The sequence below is a fragment of the Nicrophorus vespilloides genome, unplaced genomic scaffold (genome assembly GCF_001412225.1).
Source record: "Nicrophorus vespilloides isolate i.1.1-1 unplaced genomic scaffold, Nicve_v1.0, whole genome shotgun sequence".
Classification (NCBI taxonomy): Eukaryota; Metazoa; Arthropoda; class Insecta; order Coleoptera; family Silphidae; genus Nicrophorus; species Nicrophorus vespilloides.
Genome location: NW_017098790.1, coordinates 201,804 through 223,365, shown reverse-complemented (window position 1 = coordinate 223,365; position 21,562 = coordinate 201,804). Strand labels below are relative to the sequence as shown.

General features: G+C 30.4%; 1 protein-coding gene and 4 non-coding genes across 6 annotated transcripts in view; all 5 read right to left on the bottom strand.

The window, feature by feature from the left end:
* The window catches only part of LOC108563212 (potassium voltage-gated channel protein Shaw), a 102,227-nt gene that overhangs the window by 57,612 nt on the left and 23,053 nt on the right, over positions 1-21,562 (bottom strand). For both annotated transcript variants that reach the window (XM_017921832.1, XM_017921831.1), the window contains exon 2: positions 3,773-3,983. In XM_017921832.1, coding sequence (XP_017777321.1) covers positions 3,773-3,981 — 209 coding nt within the window. In that variant the 5' untranslated portion in view covers positions 3,982-3,983. The remainder of the gene's footprint in view (positions 1-3,772; positions 3,984-21,562) is intronic.
* Trnap-cgg lies at positions 7,330-7,401 on the bottom strand. The gene has a single exon. It is a non-coding gene; the product is annotated as a tRNA-Pro (tRNA).
* Trnap-agg lies at positions 8,068-8,139 on the bottom strand. The gene has a single exon. It is a non-coding gene; the product is annotated as a tRNA-Pro (tRNA).
* On the bottom strand, positions 8,801-8,872 carry Trnap-agg. Its single transcript has one exon. It is a non-coding gene; the product is annotated as a tRNA-Pro (tRNA).
* Trnap-agg lies at positions 9,478-9,549 on the bottom strand. The gene has a single exon. It is a non-coding gene; the product is annotated as a tRNA-Pro (tRNA).

The following is a 21,562-nucleotide window of genomic DNA, read 5'->3' as shown; positions in this document are numbered from 1 at the left end:
ATAGAACGAGTTCTACAAAATTGGATCAATACTTTGTTTTAAGAGATAAAACATACTATATCTACAATTCTACTAAATTAAAAGTTAACCTTTAAAAATATTAATCTAAATTTGATTGTTTATTCCTTTTCTGTTTAGTTGCCAATTGCATATACTATGTTATTAGTATTTGTCGGTTTTTCAGAAGAAATTTATGTAATTGGAAAATCAAGTATAAAAACATAAAAATGTCGACACAAAATCGTCTCTCTTCATTAAATTTTTGGTCAAATGTTATAAAGATTGTATCCAAATTATTAAATAGAATATGACTACAATGGTGAAAAAGCGGCGAAGAAGAAAAATATATCAATTCACAACTATCTTCAAGAACCTGAAGATGTAAATTTACAAAGAGAAGGATAACTTTCACTTTGTCTTCGTTTCAACAAGATTTTCTAATTTTTTCAGTGAAAAAAACATCATCTTCTGCATTCAATACATTTCAAAACCCATTGATTGAGCCGCATAGTTAACTTCGTTATCTTCTAGTACAACTTCTGCTGATTTTTTTCAGATGATTGTTGTTCCAAAATTTCTAACTTCATTATATAAACGCTTTGTTATCTGAGATAACGTTATAAAATATTTACAGTACACATAGGCAAATGCAAAAAAAAAACTCTCAAAAAATGAGATCATTAAGCTTGGATTTTCGGAAGTTGTGTAGGGAAACAAGACCGGAAGAATAAAGCAGGGCCAGTTGTTTGGATATGGGGGGTGACATTAAAAAAATAGTGCTTTTTAATTTTGAGACCCCAACTAATATAAATTTGGGTGCCCCATATTTCGCGGGGCTCTCGGCATTTGCAAAGTCAGAGTAGAAAGACTGTGCTTTCTGGAAAGATTGATGGGCTTTAGGGTTTTTCGGTTTTTAAAACCAGGTATTTGAGACTAGACTCAAAAAATAAAAATTAATGAATTATTTTAATTATAACTTCAAAAAGTGAGATTATTAAACTTCTTGGACAAATATTATCAATATCAAGATTATATCCAAATTATTAAAAAAGGCAAAGAAATTCATAAATATCTTCAAGAACTGACTTTGGCCTGCTAAAAAGGAACAATTTAGTTGATTATTTAATGCTCTAAAGACGATTAAACCCAGCTTGATACCAAGTGAGTTTCTTATATTTCTGGAAAGAAAAGGATTTGTCTGAGCAATAGAAAATTAGTTGTATAAATCCTTTTGCTCAATTTTTTTTGTGAAAATTCGAAAACCGGTTTAAATCGGTTTTGTAGAAAAGTTAAAATTCGAAAACCGGTTTTAAATAAAGTAGGTTTTTGTTTAAATCTTAATGGGCTTGTATCGCCAGTTTTTGATCGTGCTAATTAACATCAACCAAAGAACTCAGGTATCCTCAAGGGTGTTGTTTAGAACATGAAGAAATACATGCGAGTCTCCCCGACTTTAACATAAATTTCTTTCGATTGTAAATAAATTTATATTATGTAACTCAAGATATAACTCTACAGCATATATGGAAATGCTGATACTTATACTTTTATATATTGAATAAAAATAAACTTTAAAGATATTTATAAATAAAAATTAATTTGTGCTTTTAATTTATAATTTTTATATTGCAGTGTATGTTTTATTATATTTCATAAATTATTATGATAATGAAATATATTTATTGAAATAACTACAAAAATATTGCTTTTACAACTATTTTAAATAATATTAAGAAACATCAATAATAAAATACGTCTTTAATAATTAGAATTATCAATAAATAAAATTATTGTATGTATGTGAAGAGTGGGAAAAGCAGAACGTTTTATTTTTAATTTAATGTAAATCGAAGTAGAATGTAATATGAAGGAATTTAATACAAAATCAATATCGTGCCATTTATTGGCGGAACGCCAGGAAATGGGAAAACAATCTGGAGGAACTTTCAGGCATCAATCAATCAATTGGTGTACGCTATTAATCTCGTATATTCTCGTCGTTCTCTCACTCGCACTTTCGCGTACGGCCATTTAACCTTTCGAGTGTCTTCGTATCCTTGTTTTCATCGCTGAAAATAAAGGGAAAAAAGGTTTTGCAATGGATCGTCCAAGTGGTCTTGAATTTGAGTGGACTTGAAGCAATCGATTGTCATTAGCATTTCATCTCTAAAATCGCTCTCGGATGGGCGGATGAATCCGGTGGTGATAGAGTGAGGTAGGATGAGGAGTGGTGTTTTTTGGCAAGCATTTTTGTTTATCTCGTTCGAGCCAGAAAAGCAATTTAAATGATAATTAATTAATTAAAAGCAAAATATGTGGAAGACAAATTGCTTTGACGGCGGCGATAATGTGTTTATGCTTCACTTTTAATTTCATATTATATTCTTTAACTTTCATCTAAACTACACTACACAATATTCATCGTATAAAATAAAACAATTTGTTTTACAATAAATTATCATATTAATTGATTCTTCTATTAATTTTATTCAACAGTAAAAATCTTAATTATTACAGCTAAAAACTTGATATTTTTCTTAATATAACAAAATTATTTTTTATTGTGAATATGTTTCAATCTTCTATAAATCTTTTGAAAACATTTACAATTCTTTAAACAGTAAATATATTATATTTATCATAATTTGAATGTATATATGGCAAAACACAGCCAATAGATAGTTATCAGTAATTCAAAATATGTTACAACATATGAGTTGTTTGAATAATTATTTCTGATATAGTTATCAGTCAATTAACGCGCAATGTGTAAGAAATCTGCATAAAATTCATGATCACTAAACCTTATTTTATAACTACTTTGTAGATAGCAAGTAGATTATAGTTTACTTCTGCTTACCGGTACATTTTGACAATTTTGTAAATTTTAGTTTGAATAAAAATGAGGAAAACCCAAATAATATTTACTACTTCTAATAGCCAGTTTTTTACTTAAAATATTTACCGGTAAAAGCAAATCTCGGTCATTTTCAACATCTTACTTGTTTTAATACAATTTTCTTGTCAAATTACAACACAGGTAAGGAATATTTAATACATCATCAAAATAATACAAATACTTGATTGTATGCAATAAAATTTATTTATTATTAATAATTATTGATTTTGCACAAAATTGATGATATAATTACTAAATAATAATAGTTATTACAACAGCTACACATAATTTAAAGAATGTAAAATATATGCGTATGGATAATTATAAATATACTTCATCTTACTTTAGTGAATCATGTGAAATAGTTAACAAGTAATATAAATATTAATTTCATGTTTTACTTCTTTCTATTTTGGTAATATAAAAGCACTCTTATAAATTTAATAGAATTATAGGAGAGAAAATTTAGTGTTAATAGAGAACCCTTTGACTGAAATTAGAGGCAATAAAGATTAATAAATAAATACAACTATAAAAATTTGATATATTTTCATTCTCAACAAAAAGTGTTCAAATATTATTAACGAAAATTGATTTGAAACTATTTATTCAGCTCTATAAATAAGTGAACGTTCACCCTAATCGACCATGTCTATATCGAAATTCCAACAATCAAATTCCCGATATTCGAAATCCTAGAAGTATCAAAATCCGGACATCAAAACTAAAGTTCCTGTTGTTCGGTTGCGGACCAAAAAGTTTGAGAAATTTATATACCATATTTTTATAGTGATTATTTCTAGTTTGAGTTTTATATATAAGTAATGAAGAAGAGGTAATTAAAAATTGATTAGTTGCAAGCGGTAGTATTACCTGTAGTAGTTAAGAACTTGGGCGAAGACCCCTGGATGCCGGTCGAAGAAGTATTCGTTGAGGATAGGATCATAATTGGCAAGCGCCTCGGTAAGCCTGGAGAGCCGAGTGGCCGGAATCTTCTTCAGTGTTGCCTTGTAAGTCTCGTGTCTTATACCACCCACGTTCAAAACCACCCGGTTCTCGGCGTCCATGTTGATTAGATTCATGGCTGAAACAAAAAAAAAAACAAAACCATAAATAATAATCACAAGAAAGGACACCGTAAATCCAGCACGCTACAACCAAACGAAAACACATAGTTTGCTTTTTGTAACTAAAGGCTTTGGTATGAAGAGGTCTAGTAGTCCAGCACTCTCCACGATTCCCGCGGCCGTTTAAATTATTCAGAGGCCGCCCCCGTCCTTTCAACTTGTTCAAACACTATTTAGCTCTGTGAATGGGATCCAAATAATAAGCTTCGCATTTCAGATGAACTTTTAATCATCATCATCATCGCCGGAGCCTTCTGCACTTCATACACTCCGCACCCCTAATCCACTTTGACCGCGAATTTATTCATACGACATTTCGAAACTCGCCACCTAACCACTCGAGCATTTGTATTTTCCCTTTGTTCTTGCTAACCTTACCAATTAATACTATATATTCAGAGGGATTCGAACCGTTCAGCTTAGTTTCCATACATCCCTTGATTACCGTGTTTGTTTATGGATGTGAAGATTTAACATGGGATTTCATTGCTCAATAAAATATTTCCATATAAATGAATTTTATTATAAATTTTAATATACTATATGTAATTATTATGTAAACTAGTCAACAATATGGAATGACAGCTGTCAACAACCAATCACTATCAACAAAACGTTAAAAGTCAAGATCTTGTATTTGGTACAAATGACAGTTACTTATAACTCAATCATGATCTCAAATATGACAGTATTTTACCAAATTGGCAGAATGTCTATGATCATTTGCCCTTTGACCAAAAATGGACCAATATTTTTTTAATATTAATGTAACCAAATTATAACATCAACAAAGGAATTTATTGAATGTACAAACAGAAAACACAAATATATAATAACTTGAACTAAAAATTGATATCTCTTGCAAAACTTGAGAAAAGTTAGAAGTCCACAAACTTTAATAAAACTTCAATCATCATAAAAACAAGTTATATTTTTCAATTTTTTATTTACTTTTATAATATGTCCTTATATACATTATAAAATCCTGTAGGATCTGATACTTCACAAATAAATTACAGTCTGGTGCTTTTGAAACCTGACCTATCAGCAGCAGTTTGTCTTCTACATCATTGCTACTCAACAAAATGTCTTTTTTTATATGATGTATTTTATATGTATATGAAGACTCGTAGTCCGTTGTATACAAACGTCTTTCATATATTATAATAATTATTCCAATAAAAAGTGAAGTCACAGTCACTTTATTATATACTAAATTAATGTAATTGAATTAGTTTAATCAATATATACTAATTACATAATTTAGATCTTATATAAGATATTTTTTTTCAAGAACGATTAAGTGGGAGTTCCGGTAAGTAATGGGGGGTCGCAAAAAAATTGATAACAGGTCAATTCTGGATGTTTTTCTATACATACCAATTCTTTGGGGAGTCCTTTAAAATGTTTAAGTGCAAAAGGGGTTTGCGAACCAAAAAGTTTGAGAAACACTGAGATAAACCGTAGGAACATTGACAAATGTTGTTTAACTTTTGTAGACTGTCAGATGTAAAATCTACAATATAAAAATGTATTGCAGTCAGTTAATGATTCCTTTGCATGCAAAATATTCAAATTTCTGTCACAAAGACCGTATTGATTTCCGGATTTCCGCGGGGAAAGAAAGTTACCCGGATTTATAATTTATTCAAACGCATATAAAAAAGGAATGAAAGAAAGCTTGTTCAAAAATTCCCTGAATCTGACAAGCAACAAGCGACCAGGAAAAAAAAACGGAACACCGGTTGGGGTCGAGTATTCGGCGTGGGGAACGCGAAATAAATCGGTACAGAACGACATTATATAACCCCCCACACATTTTTTTTATATTTATACATGTTGTTTTTTCTCTCTCTTTTTCTCCACAGCTCTGACGTTTTCTCCTTTTCTTCTTTTATACACACACACGTACGTGTATTATTTGTACTTTCCTCTGTTATTTATTTTCCTCTCTCTTTTTTCCGGCGAAAATCTATATGTACGTTGGGGACCTTGCCGAGCAAATCCCGTTCCACTCAGTGTTGTAAGTCCTCGTCGGCAATCAATACTCTGGAGATGCGATATGATTTGGCCCATGATTTATCCATCCACTGTCACATTTCCTTCCTTCTAGCCTTCTCTTCTCTATCCCTCTCATTCTTGGTTTGTTCGGCCTCTCCATTTTCGAACAACCCCCCGCCCCCCGCAGAAACTATATAAAGAAAATGTACCATTCCGGATGGAGAAACGCTCTTTCATCTATCACAACCGAAATAAATGGGACGAGAAAATTGATCGAATAAACCCAAATGAAAAGGAGGCCTAAATTCCTTCCTTCCTAAGATCCGTTTAAACGTGAGAATATTTTTTAAATTATATTCGTGTACACTAGACGATAATTGACAAATAACGTATATTTTTCATATATATTGCAATAAAAATGTGCAACCATATATAATAAGATTTTTAAATACTTTGATTATTTTGAGATTATTAAAGTATTGACAGCAACATTTGAAAATAATTGAATTTGATCTACAAAACGCATTCTCAGAAAGAACTGAATCTAAATATTTAGAAAACTGTTCTGCCGAGTCTAGTTTTAATAGGTAATATAAAAATACTGCTTGATAAGAAATTATTAATTAAAAAGTTCCGGTAATTTACTGGTACTTGAAATTTTGAATGCCCTAGTTACATGCTATTTAAAAAATATCGATGGATGAGTGTGCTTCACGGCACTCCTTCGATTCTCTCATGGCAAACCGTTCTTGATGAACGAACCACATATCTTTGAAATTTTTCACCATTTATATCATTATTTATTTGGTTGGCTGACACTTAAATCTGATTCATCTCGTAACCAAAGTGAACGTCTTACCATTAGACCATGGATATAATGAATATGTTTTGATATATCTTTTAACCTTTTTATCTATTGCATCATCACCCGGGACCTCTCCCAAAACTATTTTTTTACACATAGACCAACCAACCACCAGAATATATCTTAAAGTACCTTTAACTTTTTAAGAGAAATATAGTACAAAGGTACACAATAGAGCTTGTGATATTAACCGGGATTTCTCGCAATCTAAACCATACCCATACCCATCATACCCATAGACCAACAATCTAGATGAATGTATCTTTGAAATACCTTACCATTTATCTCATATATGGGTAATAGAACAGTTATATTATTGGTTTGTTTCGGATTTGAATCTAATTCATTTCGTAATCAATGACACCAATGACACCATTAGATCACGAAGATAATTAATTATATCTTTTGTATTATCACCTACTAAAAGATGCGTTTGTGGGCTCGTCCGGGATTTGAACCCGGGACCTCTCGCACCCGAAGCGAAAATCATACCCCTAGACCAACGAGCCAGATGAAGATATCTTTATGTCTCTTTTTTTGCTAATTTATCATATATTGGTAAAAGATACACTGTTGGCTTGTCTTGTACTTGAATCTTGATATCTAACGAAAAGAAATCGTAACGGAATATATTTTGATATATCTATTTATCTTTTTTCTAAGAACCTCTCAACCAAATCAAAATTCCTACACATACAAACGAATGATGTAAATGTATCTCAAGTAACCTTAACTTTTTTCCATTTTTACCAATGCTTAGTATCTCGAACGACCCTAAGAGAAAAATGATCTGCAACTTTTTTGGAGTAAAGTCATTTTAAAGAATGTTGCTACTAAAATAAAATCGCACACAGTGACGAGCAAGCAACCTGTCCTATCCAGAGAAACAATAGATTATTTAATAATGAAAAGTACGGCAATAATTCATCAAAAGAGCCGCAGATTGCCGACCTCTATCTTGACCAACAAACCAGATAAAGATATCTTAATGTAATTTTATTTATTTTTACCATTTATATCATTCATTGGTAAATGTTAACTTAATATTGCTAAGAATTGGATCTATTTTCATCTTAAGGCCAGCATTAATAGACCATCAAGATAATGAATTATGTTTTGATATATCTTTTAACCTTTTTATCTTAAGTATTATCATTTAGTAAAACATACAATGTGGGCTCGTCCGGGATTTGAACCCGGGACCTCTCGCACCCTAAGCGAAAATCATACCCCTAGACCAACGAGCCAGATAAAAATGTCTTAATTTGTCTTTTATTTTTTTATCATTTTATTAAATATTGGTAAAATTTTCATTGTTGGCTTGGCAGTGATTCTGAGATATTTCGAAATTCAGGAGAAAATCATACCATTAGAACATAGCTTTGATTTCCTACACATAGACCAACCAACCAGTTGAAGATATTTCCAGAAATTTGAATGTGATTTCCTTTCTATTACATAATGGTAAAAGATACACTGTAGTCTCGTCTTTGATAATAACCTGGACCTAGTTCCATAAACGATAATTATACCCCTACACCAGGGGTCACCAAACTGGTCGCTATTGACCCAGACAAAAATTAGAATGATTTCAACCAAAATTGTTACGCTTGTCCTATTATTATTACGTCATAGTTAAATGGGGGCTAATAAACGTAAAAAAAATATTGAAGGTGTCGACGGTCAAATAAGGTTTGCGACCCCTGTCCTAGACCAACAATATGAAGATATTTTTGAAATGTTTTACCATTTTTCTCATTTATGGTTAAAAGAAGCATTATTGGTTTATTTGGGTGTTGAATTTATTTAATTTCATATCCAAAGGGAAAATCAGTTCGACCACGAAGATAATTAATTTAATTTTGATATATCTTTTAACCTTTTGTAACCTAGTAAAAGATATGTTGTGGGCTCGTCCGGGATTTGAACCCGGGACCTCTCGCACCCTAAGCGAAAATCATACCCCTAGACCAACGAACCAGATGAAGATATTTTTATGTGTCTTTTATGTTTTTTTACCATTTATATCATATAGTGGTAAAATTTACATTGTTGGCTTAGCTGTTATTTGAGTCTGATATTTCGAAAATTATACCATAAGAACATAGCTTTGTTATATCAACCCTAGACTGTTTTATCTCAAAAAGTAAGTAGATTATATCTTCAAATTACAAAGTATGCACAATGGTCATAGTTATTTCTGCTAAGCTTTGAAATCGAAAATCATCACACCCAAATCAAAATTCTTACACATAGACCAACGAATCAGTTAAAGATATCTCATAGTATATTTTTTCCATTGGTAAAGGATGCATAGTAGGCTTGTCTGTCATATTAACCCGGGATTTCTCGCACCCTAAATGAAAAAATTTCCCTAGAGTCTAGGTCATAGATCAACCATTCATATGAAGATATTTTTTAAGTGTTTTACCATTTATCTCATAAATTGTACATTATTGGTTTGATGGGACTTGAATTGAGTTTATCATATATCTCGAAAATCACTCCATTAAATTATGAAGATAATTAATTATGTTCTGCTATTTTTATCTTTTGCGTTACCACTTAGTAAAATATGTGTTGTGGGGCTCGTCCGGGATTTGAACCCGGGACCTCTCGCACCCTAAGCGAAAATCATACCCCTAGACCAACGAACCAGATAAAGATACAACAATGCAATTTTTAATTGTTTGTAACTTATGCAGGGTAGCCCAAAATTCATTAAACTTTTGGGGTAAAAGTGAATTCTTGTACCACTGAAAAATATAATAATTATGATACAGGAAGAAATCTACAAAGATTAAGTTAGATAAACATGATAGCTAATTGATTTCAGTGTTTCCCAAAATTATCCTCCTTCCAAAAAATTACCATCTTGCTGCCAGCATAACTCCAACGACATTTTCCAAACCCATTGATCGAGACATATAATTTTTTTGATATTATTTTATACTTCTTCGTTATCAGAAGTAACGTTAATGATTGTACATATATTTACTCATTACACTATTAAGTTTTGTATCTACAAAACAATAACACATTTATCTACTTCATACAATGTCCATTTAGTAAAAAAAAATGCAAATATAAATAAAAATACAAAAGAAATAAAAAAAAAGTTTATATGTATTTTATAATACTGTCTAACAATAGCGTTGCCCTTATCTTTGAGTGTGTATACAAATATATCTGAAGTTTTCCGAGTCCTTGCCTGAAGTTATTTATGTTTGTTTAATATCCGGGGGTCAGAAATTGTATTGCTTCGCTCCGTCTGCAAACTTGCTTTTATTAAATGTATTTTTCTATTGCACAGTTTTATTTTTAGAGAAAAAAATATATTCTTTAATATAATATTTGTGTTGTAACTAGAGCTGGTGAATTCAGCATCACGAACTGCTAGTAATAATGTTGAAATCAAAATATTCATATCAAAAACAACAATTAGAGTTATTTTATACCTTGGTTATATAAACCGTTACGATATATGAGTTTTGCACAATTTAATTTACAGAAATCACAACAGTACTTTTCTTTTACTACTTCTTCTTCAGCCTGTAAATATAAATTAATAAGATTGTGTAATTTCACCACAAAGGAAAATAAACCTTTTTCGGGCTCAATCTTATATAACTCGTTTAAAAATACAGATCTTCGTAGTCGCAGAACTTCTATTATATTAAGATCAAAAACGATCATAATTCCAATTTATAGCGTCCTGCTAGAATGTGTGTCGAGGAAGAAGGAATTTCGTGTTTTGAGTAATTACGACCGTATTGTTTGGATTGTATATGTGTAACTGGGCGTATCGATCTGGTCTGGTCTGTGGGGGCAACTCATCCGCACGACGGCATCCAACAAAACTTTTTGATTACTTCCATAATAATTAATGTAAAATGCTGTACGTATTATTAACTTCGCCAATCGATTTCACATTGAATCCACCGAAAATAAACGTACGTACAAATAATATCTACATATATATTTTTAAACAACTAAAAATTACATCCTATTTGCGTGCCTCGATTTGAACAACCATCATCATTTGCTAGAAACTCATATGTTTCCCTTCCATTTTCGCAAAAAAAAAACGCACAGCAATAACTTTTTTTTAATTTTTTTGCGCAAACGTAAATAGATTGCGATGCCCTTTCGATACTCCATCATCCCCTATGTGCTTTTACGCTCATATATTTTTTGAGGTAAAACGATCAATCGATAATTGCAGTCGACTTGCGGGTAAATAAAAACAGGACATTATCTACGCTTCACGTGAAATTCAATTAAATGCCTTTCAGGTCGTCCTAATTTCGTTTGCATAATACGATTAAATTAATGGTAATTATATTTCTTTTCCGTTTTCGCCGCAAAGGCTTTTCTGTTTCAAAACAAATTCGTTCTTAGACTCTCCTTCGCACAAATACTGTTTTAATTGCTCTGTTGATTACGCAGGGATGCAATTATACTCATTTAATTACAGAGATAGATTTTGAGTGCTTGAGTACTTGTAAATAAATGACTCAAACTTGTATCATTTTTTTTATTATACTTAAGTATATTTTCTATCTATTTTTAATTTTTAAATTTTCATTTACATAACAATTTTCAAAATATCATACATATAAAATTATGTTAAATTTAATAGTTTTCTCTATCTGTGCATTAAATATTTATGAAATTTTGAAAACTATCTTATAATTCACTGAAATTTATTTTGAATATAATTCAAATAATTTCAAAAATATATTTGCATAACGTTACATGTTACTTGTTAAGTATTACATACAAGATAAACGAATTTTCCATTAATACCAAAAATTTAGTAAGATTATTTAATTACAATATACTTGCAAAATTCAAAGCGTAACTTGCGGAGTAATTTGTCAAGTATTGCGTACTAGAAATTCATAGTTTTCATAACAACTATACATCTTTGTATGCTTACTTAAATACATTCATACATTGCATCATTCTAAGCGTTACTTGTCAAGTAACTTATCAAGTATTGAATATAAGTTATACGCACTTCTATAACTGCTATAACTTGCTGTAAGACATATGAGTCTTAAGATATATGTATTTCTTCATTGCAAGTTTCACACAGTTACTTGCAAGTAATATGCCAAGTACCTTGTGTAGACAGTTTTTATAACTTTTTGCTAATCTTTATATAAGTACAATATACTTGGATTTAGTCAATGCAAATTACAAAGCGTTACATGTCGAGTAATTTGTCAAGTATTTAATCTTCATAACTTCATTTTGTAAAAAAAAAACAGATATATTACATTTTTTAATTGTTTATTAAAGATTCATGTAGTTAATATGAATATTTTAATAGAAATTATTTTTTAATCTTTATAAAATTATAAAAGTTATGATCAATTACTAATAATAATAATAATATTATTTATTAGTTACAATACAGCCAAAGGGTTATCGACCTAAGTCTTTCCGCCAATGATCAATTTATTAATTAATGTGATGTATTTTATAAACTGAATAAATAAAACTTTAACAATCGATTCTGACACGACACCAACCGCTTCCATCCATCTATAGTAGATATATTTCTTTTTTTCTACAACTTGACATCAGAGTGAACAGCAACAAGTCAACTTACAAAGACCATTAAAAGTTTTCTGATGACACAGCGATACTTTCTTCTTAGTAGAAATCAATCACTTTCATCCATAGCAGAAATATATCTATGTTTGATACAAATTGATATTAGATTGTACAATAAATAAACTTTTCTGACATCGATAATTTCATCATTTCATCGAGAAATATTATATCGAAACTTCGAAAGTTTTTGTACAAGCATAAAAGAAATTGATGATATATACTTTTATTACTATTATTCGAAAACTATAACCACCTAATACAAACATTTTCAATGTTAATACAAGTTGATATCATAATATACAACAGGTAATACTGTTTATGAAAAGTGATTAAATGTAACCATAATATTAATCATTTATTATATAAAGTAATATTGAAGCTTGTTTAAAATATGGACTAAGTAATTCCAACGTTGACAACTTAAGTTCTAAATCTTACATGAATTTTGGATGAATCATCAAATATCTATATTTTCTATGATGTAATCAAATGGTATATGGAACATTAGAGTAAGCTTTCAATGTAGTAAGGAACAATATTAAGATCATTTGAGTAATCGATGTAATTTGAGGTGATGTAAGTAGCAGCATTAGTGTATGCATTTGCAAATGGAATATCCCAATTATTCTAAGATTTCAACAATAGCAGTTAACAATGCCTGTAGAAGGTCACGTTAATGATCTGGCGATCAATCTGCGTGACAACAGCGCAATAACCGAATTAAATAACATGACCTTGACCCAAACATATTTGAATAAACCATAAATTTGTATGTTACATACTTATTCATATATGAATATAATGCTAAAATCATTATTCTTTAATATAATAGGCCATATTTCGAACTACAGCATTACCTTGAATAGCGTAATAGTCCGTATAGCGTAACAAAATAAAAAGAAAATAATACACAAAATTATTTTTGATAGAAAAATTATTGTTTTTTTAAGTCCTCGATTAGTCATGTTTCAAACAGTGCGAAATGTTAGCGGAACCGATTACGCGTACTATCCGAGGTAATTGTACTATATTTGAGAAAAAAGGAATCGATATTATTTTCATACAAAAAAAAGCAGATGAAAAATTATTATGATAGAAATTGTATTACAAATGGAAGCAAATTGCGTTATATTTTTATTAAATTCTGGTTATGTATTGGCATTGACCAATCACCGAGTCTTGTTAATGAAAACAAAAAAAGTGTTACGCATTTTTTGTTTGCACGCGAAACATGTTTTTGATGTTGATCGTTTCGGTGCGTTCGTAATTGATTGGATGAAGGGCTGGAAAGTATTTCATAATTGATGGTAACCGAGGGGTGGGCCGCAATTAATGCGACCTGTTCCAAAAACCGAAAAGCCGCAGCAACGAGAACCGCAGCAACACAGATTATGTACACATCCACGAGTGTGTACTACTACTACTACTGCTACTGTATAGTAGTAGCTCGAGCAATTCGCACTTGCGCTCAAATGCTACTTCACTCCATCAAAACCGAAACAAAGTCATCTTTGTTTATTGATCATTGCACTAGAAATTCTCACTTAATCATGCATTATTAACCTCAAACAGTGCATGGATTAGGGCGATGCAATCCCATGGGCATCGATAAAACGTCGAACGGAAATTTAATGATGCCATCACCAGCTGGAATCGCGAAAAGACTTTTCCAGCGCGCCCATTAATCATAACATCATAGCACGGTCGAATCTGTTGAGAATAGCGATAAAAGGTTGCCATTATTACTGCGGCGAGAGAGGAAGAAGAAGAAGGAGAGTCGCGTCGAAAAATCCGACGGGGAATTAATAAAACCCTGGTTGACTTTTGCCCCGCGCTCTTGTTTTATTTATATCCGAAAGAAATTGAAGCGCTAGAACATAAATGACGAGAGAAAAGGGAGAGCCGTTGCGAGGGAATCCCCATGGGGTGAGGAGTAGAAGGCGGCGGCAGCGGCGACAGGGGTGGTTTTGGCGTACAGAAACTCTGAGCGGCGGCGTTGGCGTATTTCCTTCTTTATTCCCCCGCAAAACGCCGCCTCATTCTTTCGTCCGACATCCCCCCGCGGCCTTTCATTAAATATCCGCGCGGTTCGGTTTTTCCTCGGCGCGCAGGAAATTCATTTTCATATTAAAAAAAAGAAATAAAGTGTGAGTTAGTGTGAGAAAGAGAGAGAAACGCCGCATCGTTTCTTTATTATTGAAATACTAGATTAAGTTTAAGACGCTGTTAAGTCCTATTCCACTAACTGCACTCCATTTTCCGCTCGAGACAATCATAAGCTGCCCATTTCTGTGGCAAAAACCCTTTGAAATTGCAAATTAAATCTCGGCTGACCTATTATTAGCTTATTATGAATTATGCAACAAATTTACCGCGTGAAAATGAAAATCCTGAATATTTTACAAGAATTCTAATTTTCTCCAACATTAATGTAGATATTTTAGGTTAAATTACATTTTGTATACAATATACTTCTTTTTAGAATTTCCAATTATATCAGTACCTAAATAACTTATATAATACAATTTATACAACAGTATGTATACTACATTTAATTAAAGACTTTACTTTATTTAATTATAAATGAAAAAATCTCACAACGGTTTATAGAGTTAGTACAGAAATTTCAAATATTATTAGTTAATTCCTTTAAAATGTTGGTTTACTTTAGTTTTATTTTCTTATATGTAAATATATACAAATATAAATTATTATATACAATGAAACCTCGATTCTCGAACATATTTTTTTCCATAAAATTGTTCGTAAACCGAATTTTGTGAAAACTAAGTCCATGTTTTCTATAAGAATTAATATAGAATGGATAATCCATTCTGGAAATCCACATGATTACTTTCTTATACTTTTAAAACTTAAACAACATAATAATACTAATATTTATTGCATCAACCATAAAATTATGCGAACAGATTTATGAGAGACAATATAAGCGACAATTTAATTTCGTTTTTTTTTTCGTGAAGAATCGGAGAAACATAAGTTCTTCGTCATTTAATAATCTCAAGTGATTTAGATTGTCTATTTTTTGATAATATAAACTATTATTGAATATCGCTTTAACCAAAATTATTTATATGTTCCAAATTGTCAATACTTAGCCTTATAATGTATATTTCTAATAATCAGTCCGGATTTGTTTTCAAAATAAAAATGAAACAAATTAGTACACATTTCTATTTTAAAATGTATAAAGTCAAGTATCTTGGTGCAGTTTATTATTATGAAGTTGTAAAACCATATAATTTCAATATTAAATAAATGATATTAGTGTATTGCATAATTTGGACTGTTTACACACACATTCCTATGTAATAAATTTGTTGACAAGCATAAAGTGATAAAATACTTGTATTCTTCATTCTACAATTTCCCATCATAACTTTTTCCATTACGAACTAATTTATAAAGTTTTTGCCTTAATTTATATTATGTTGCATGCACACTATACGAGACACGAAACACAAATGCCTGTCAAAAGTACCAATTACTTTCTGCAGATGACAGCACAGTATACAATTGCATGTGCCCATTCTGTTTCACTGTCATCGGATACCATAACAAACAATAGTAGTTGGTACACTTGACTGACATTAATGTCTCATGTCATGCACAATGTTCATACAACGTTACATTCTTTTAACTGCATAATTAGCTAGTTATTTTTTAAAAGTATTTGTAAATATCAGTTGGTTTAAATCCTAATTAAGTATGATTATTAGGACTCCCATTTAAATTATAAAAATTACTGAACATTTACCAGTATAAACCTTGTAAAAACAGGTTGGATACTTTCTTGAGAAAATCACATTACTAAATGGACAATAACTACTAAATCTCTAGTGTTTGAAATTATTTTTATTGGGGTTTATTTCAGTTTTCCGTAATAAACTTAATAATTGATATCAAGAACCTATCATTATCTAGCAAAAAATAAAGCATATAAAACACTGGATAACTCAATAATCCATTAAAATCGCAGAATTTGTACCTTCACATTAAATTTAGATCAAAAAGTCATCAAGATGTTAGTGATGACAAAAACTACATATTCAATAGTTCTTCAACAAAAACGTAAAGAAAATTATCCACTATTTTAAATTGAAAAATCTTTATTTTTTATTTTGTGTAGTTTTATAGATAATTATATCATAGAATAAATTCGTTTTTAAACATAACAACAAAAAGTGTAATTTGTAAATGAAATCTATTAACTTCAAATAACATTTAGATTTCTAGAGAAAAATATTACCAATTCCTCTCACAATAATTTAAAAAAAATATGTTAGAAAAATGTATCCATTTTTTAACAAACTTTTTAGACAAAAAGATTGGTTATTCTTTCTTCGCTCTGGAAACAATTAGAAAAAATCACTTATACTTCGCTCTTTATACGGCATTTCGCTATAATTATGACACTTTTTCAATTTACGGATCAAATTGCGTCGTAAAAAGGGAAAAAACACATAAATGTGAATAAATTATTATTATATTAAAATAATTAATTTGTTATACGGCTTTTTGAAACGTATCTAGACCATAAAACAAGGTATGTGTGTATTTGAGAACCACAAACATATTTTAACAAGTCACATTTCAAAATGTGTAAAATTACAGCTTTAGTAGAATTATACATTTATTGTTTGTTTTTTGTTTTCAAAGTATTATTGTTTCTTAAATAGTGTTGTGATCATACTTTATAAAGTAACAATATAAGGCCACCATTTGGACCATATATAAAGTATAAAACTATTTTATATATACATTTGCAAAATAAAATAAATTTGGTCATATCGCCCCATTTTTTTTCAATTCCTCTTTGAAATGTGGGAGATATTACTGCTGCACTCTGTATAATGTGAATCAATAAAATAATCGTCCAATAGGTGAAAAAAAGAAAGCAAAGAAAATGAAAGAAGGATGTTCAAATAATACTGCAATATCCACCCTGAATGAAAATAAGCTAATAAAATAGTTGTTCGAGGAAAGTCAAATTTAGATTCTAATCTCAGACGACGAGGAAAGAATTGTGTGTGTGTTTACAGCTGATGGAGGTTCTGTAATTTGTGCACTTCGCTCTCATTAATCCAGTGCCTATTATCGTAATGAAAACGCCGGATAAGAGATGGGGGGTGGTTGGAAGAGAGCGTTAATTGCTCCCCATTCCAGTTCCATTTGCAAGGCGCTCGCAAGAGCCCCGAGATTCAATTTCGGAATTATTGCGACGATTTATTGGCAAACACATTACGCGCGTCCAAACAGCGATCAATCATTGAGAAGAACGGGAAACTGAAGCGCGAAGAATCATCGTAGAAATCTGAACGAAATCGTTGTTGTTCCTTTTTGGAGTCGAACGAACGAACGATTCAGCGCTGATTCCCTTTTAATAGAATGAAAGTTTTGGACGACGGCCAGAACGCAAATGGGCCTCTTTCCCTCTTGTCATTTATCGCACACTTGGAGTGCAGAAAAAAAAGTTAAAGCGTGCACCCACACCACCGGTCCCCTCTGAATACAGGCATTACGTAAACCGAAACCTCGTTTAGAAATCCATTTGCATAAGCTTTATGGCGCCAATAAAAAGAATAACATAAGCGGAAATGAATTATTTATATCGAAATATTTCAAAATATACACTCGATATTCCCTAGCTTGCTATTTTTAGTTGACTTCACTTTCTTTAAGTTTAGTTTCACTCATGCCAATCAGTTATTTTTCTCATTACTCCCGGCGCATTCACCACAAAAGATCAATCTATATTTTTAATTTTATTAATACAAAAGTTAAACTTGTATGACAATAACAATATTTATTATAAATAGCATAAAAAACTTAATTAAATATATACGAAATATATTTTATTATATAATATAGAAATATATATGTCGTATATAGAAGACTTCGATCGCAGTCTCCAAACTCTGACTGTTCCACTGTTCCCCTATTCTCCCATTGTTGCTCTTGTTTCCCCGCACACACGTTCTTGATACGTGTAGACAATATAGAGATGTTTGAATTTGCATATTAGTATTGTCATACGACACATATTTCTATCAAAATTTATCTTGATTTATTTTCAGAATTAATATATTATACTAATTCTTATTATATAATAGGATGGGGCACGAATGTTTTATTTTATTTAAATATTTTTTTTTAGATGTCCACCACAAGGCGCCAGTTCGAATCCTGGTCAAGTCAGGCCCTTTGTCAAATGAATGAGGTTCAGCATATGGACTTTCAGTCAAGTCTATGAACAATGACAGTGTTAAGGATAGCAGCAGATTCACAGTCAAAGGAAATAGTGGAATCGCAGAGCATCAATATACTACTGAAGTAAACCTACAAAACGACAGCCAACCAACAAATTAAAATCAAATCATCATAATGATAAGTATCCACCGGGAAAGATTATCTATTTAATGTCAACCACAATCTTAAATTTACTCAATGTTCACATTGATGAACAGATTTTGAATAAAATTATACGACATAAAAAAAGATATCCTCCGCTTCATTATTGCAAATCCTACATCTGACCAAAATGTGTTAATTGTTGCTATTAATGTTTCCCGGGGTATTACTTCAATAATAACCGTTATGGATTATTTTAACTTGTTTTTTTTTAAGTGGTTAAGTTTTATACACCTCTTGTTTACAATATACGGATAAAAAAATTGGAAAATGAGGTCAGGCAAACTTGCTGGCCAACGATGTGCGGTGTTTCGTGAAATTATTTTTGTGCCATTGTTGAAAACTGGCTCCATCTTGTTGGAAACATATATTTCGGAAAGGTATTCGTCGTCGGTGCAATTCTGGGAAAAAAAAATGTTCCAGCATGTTTAACTAGCGCACTCCATTCTCTGTAACATTGGAATTGTTTTCCTCAAAAAAGTAAAGGTCAACAATACAGTTGACAAATATTGCACACCACACAGTAACATGCATGAAACCTCGCTAGGTGGATGTTTTGAAGATTTTTATTGGCCCATATACGACAATTTTGCTTGTTTACATTTCCTGCAATGAACAACATTTTGGTCAGATGCAGAGTTTACATTAAGAAGGTGGAGGACATCTAAAACAAAGTATTTTTAAAAACTAATTCATATATTAAAAATGTAATAAATATTATATTGAATATCAATTCAACTTTAAAAGCTATTTATAAATTTATAATCGCTGTAATCATCAAATATATTGGATAGAAATAACAATCTTGGAGATTTTATACAAATTTCTTTGTAGTTGTTAATTTACTATTCTCAATATTTTCAGTTAAAATTACTTGCTGATCCCTACAACTGTATTACGGTAGTAAAACCCCGACATTAAAATACGTGAATAGTATAATTATTTTCGAATAGTCGATTAAACTGTTTATCTTTTTTTTTAAAGTCGTACCTCCATTTCTACGAAATTACTTTATTAAGCAAAAAATCAAATTCATAGGTAAAAATACTATTCCCAAGGAAAATAAAAAAGCTTTTTTTTAATAATTAACAAAGCGCAGTCAACTTACATACAAAGTTAAAGAACATACCTTAAGTTGAATATTTATGCTTTTTTTGTTCTCTTTGATTTAAAAAATACATATACGGTGCTATTGTATTTAAAACTGATTTCTTAATAATGACATTTTCGTGTCTAATAAAGTTTTCTAAATTTTCCACTGAAAAGTCATCACTTTCTGCATTCAATAAATTTCTAACATCCTATTCATCAACATTTTCATTTCCCACTGAATGAGTCATCTGTATAACTTCATTTCTAATTTTGTTATTTTCTTGTTATTTTTTTTTATGATAAACGGTGTTTGAAATAGATAACGAAGTAACATTAAGTGGGGTATTAACATATAATTTTAATCAGTTTACTCAACTTTATATCCTTATTATATACAAATATACTAGTTTCAAGACAGTTTTATTTATTATAAACTAATTTTTCTTATTTTTGATTTGACCAAATTAATCTTTATGAAGTGTCATGGCACCGTAACAAAAGAGTGCAGAAGAAAAGCGCGCCGAAAAAAGAACTAACAAAAGGTCGTAGGGCAAAAGAGCTCAGTAAAAAAACCACGAGAATTTGTCAGTTTGTTTGTTATTTATAAATATTTAACTGCATCATAATTAAAGCAATTCATATTGTTATACTACACATTTCAATATTTATATATTCAAATTGTCTTAGTACTTTTCTTCAAATACTGAAAAAGTATATATCAAAATTAGATATTAAATAACCGCAATACAAAGATCGATATTTATTTACAAAATATTTGTATATAAAATCATGATTAAATGAGTTAAATAGTTATAAGACAACAACTAGTACATTTTCAATTCCTTTTCTAATCATTCATCTATATTTTCATTGCTTCTTTATCATATGAGAAGCAGAAATATATATGTTATGCAAAGAAATCCAAAAGTCTAACAATATCAATACTTCAAGGTATACTGCAAAGCAGATATATGAATACCACAGAAATGTTCCAGCAATCATTAATGTCCTTTATAATACGTAACAACCCAGCGGCTGTAGCGTTTCAAAACCACTGGATCTACCTTTGAGGATTAAAGGATTTGCGCTGTGAATAGGGTTCTTTGCGCATATTTTATGAAAGCATGTATTGTTACATGTATTCGTATACTTTTTGTTTGCATTTGATTATATGAAAAATAATATTTATTGAACCGTTATTAATTAGATTGATGCGCATTATTATTTGCGAAATAATATTATAAAAAATATTGAATTTAATAATATTTTACAAACAACAAACATAATAAGTACAAATGAAATACTTTTTCATATCAATATGATTATTAAAATAAATTGGAGAGTATTTTATAATATAATTTATTATGAAACAATGTTTGATATAATGATTTATATTATATACATTTATTGTTAAGAAGAAAAGGGGAATAATTAAAATTAATCAATAAATATATTTAATAATATCATTAAATATTTTGATAGGAAAATTACCACAATACCAGCCCCAATAATAGCAAATGA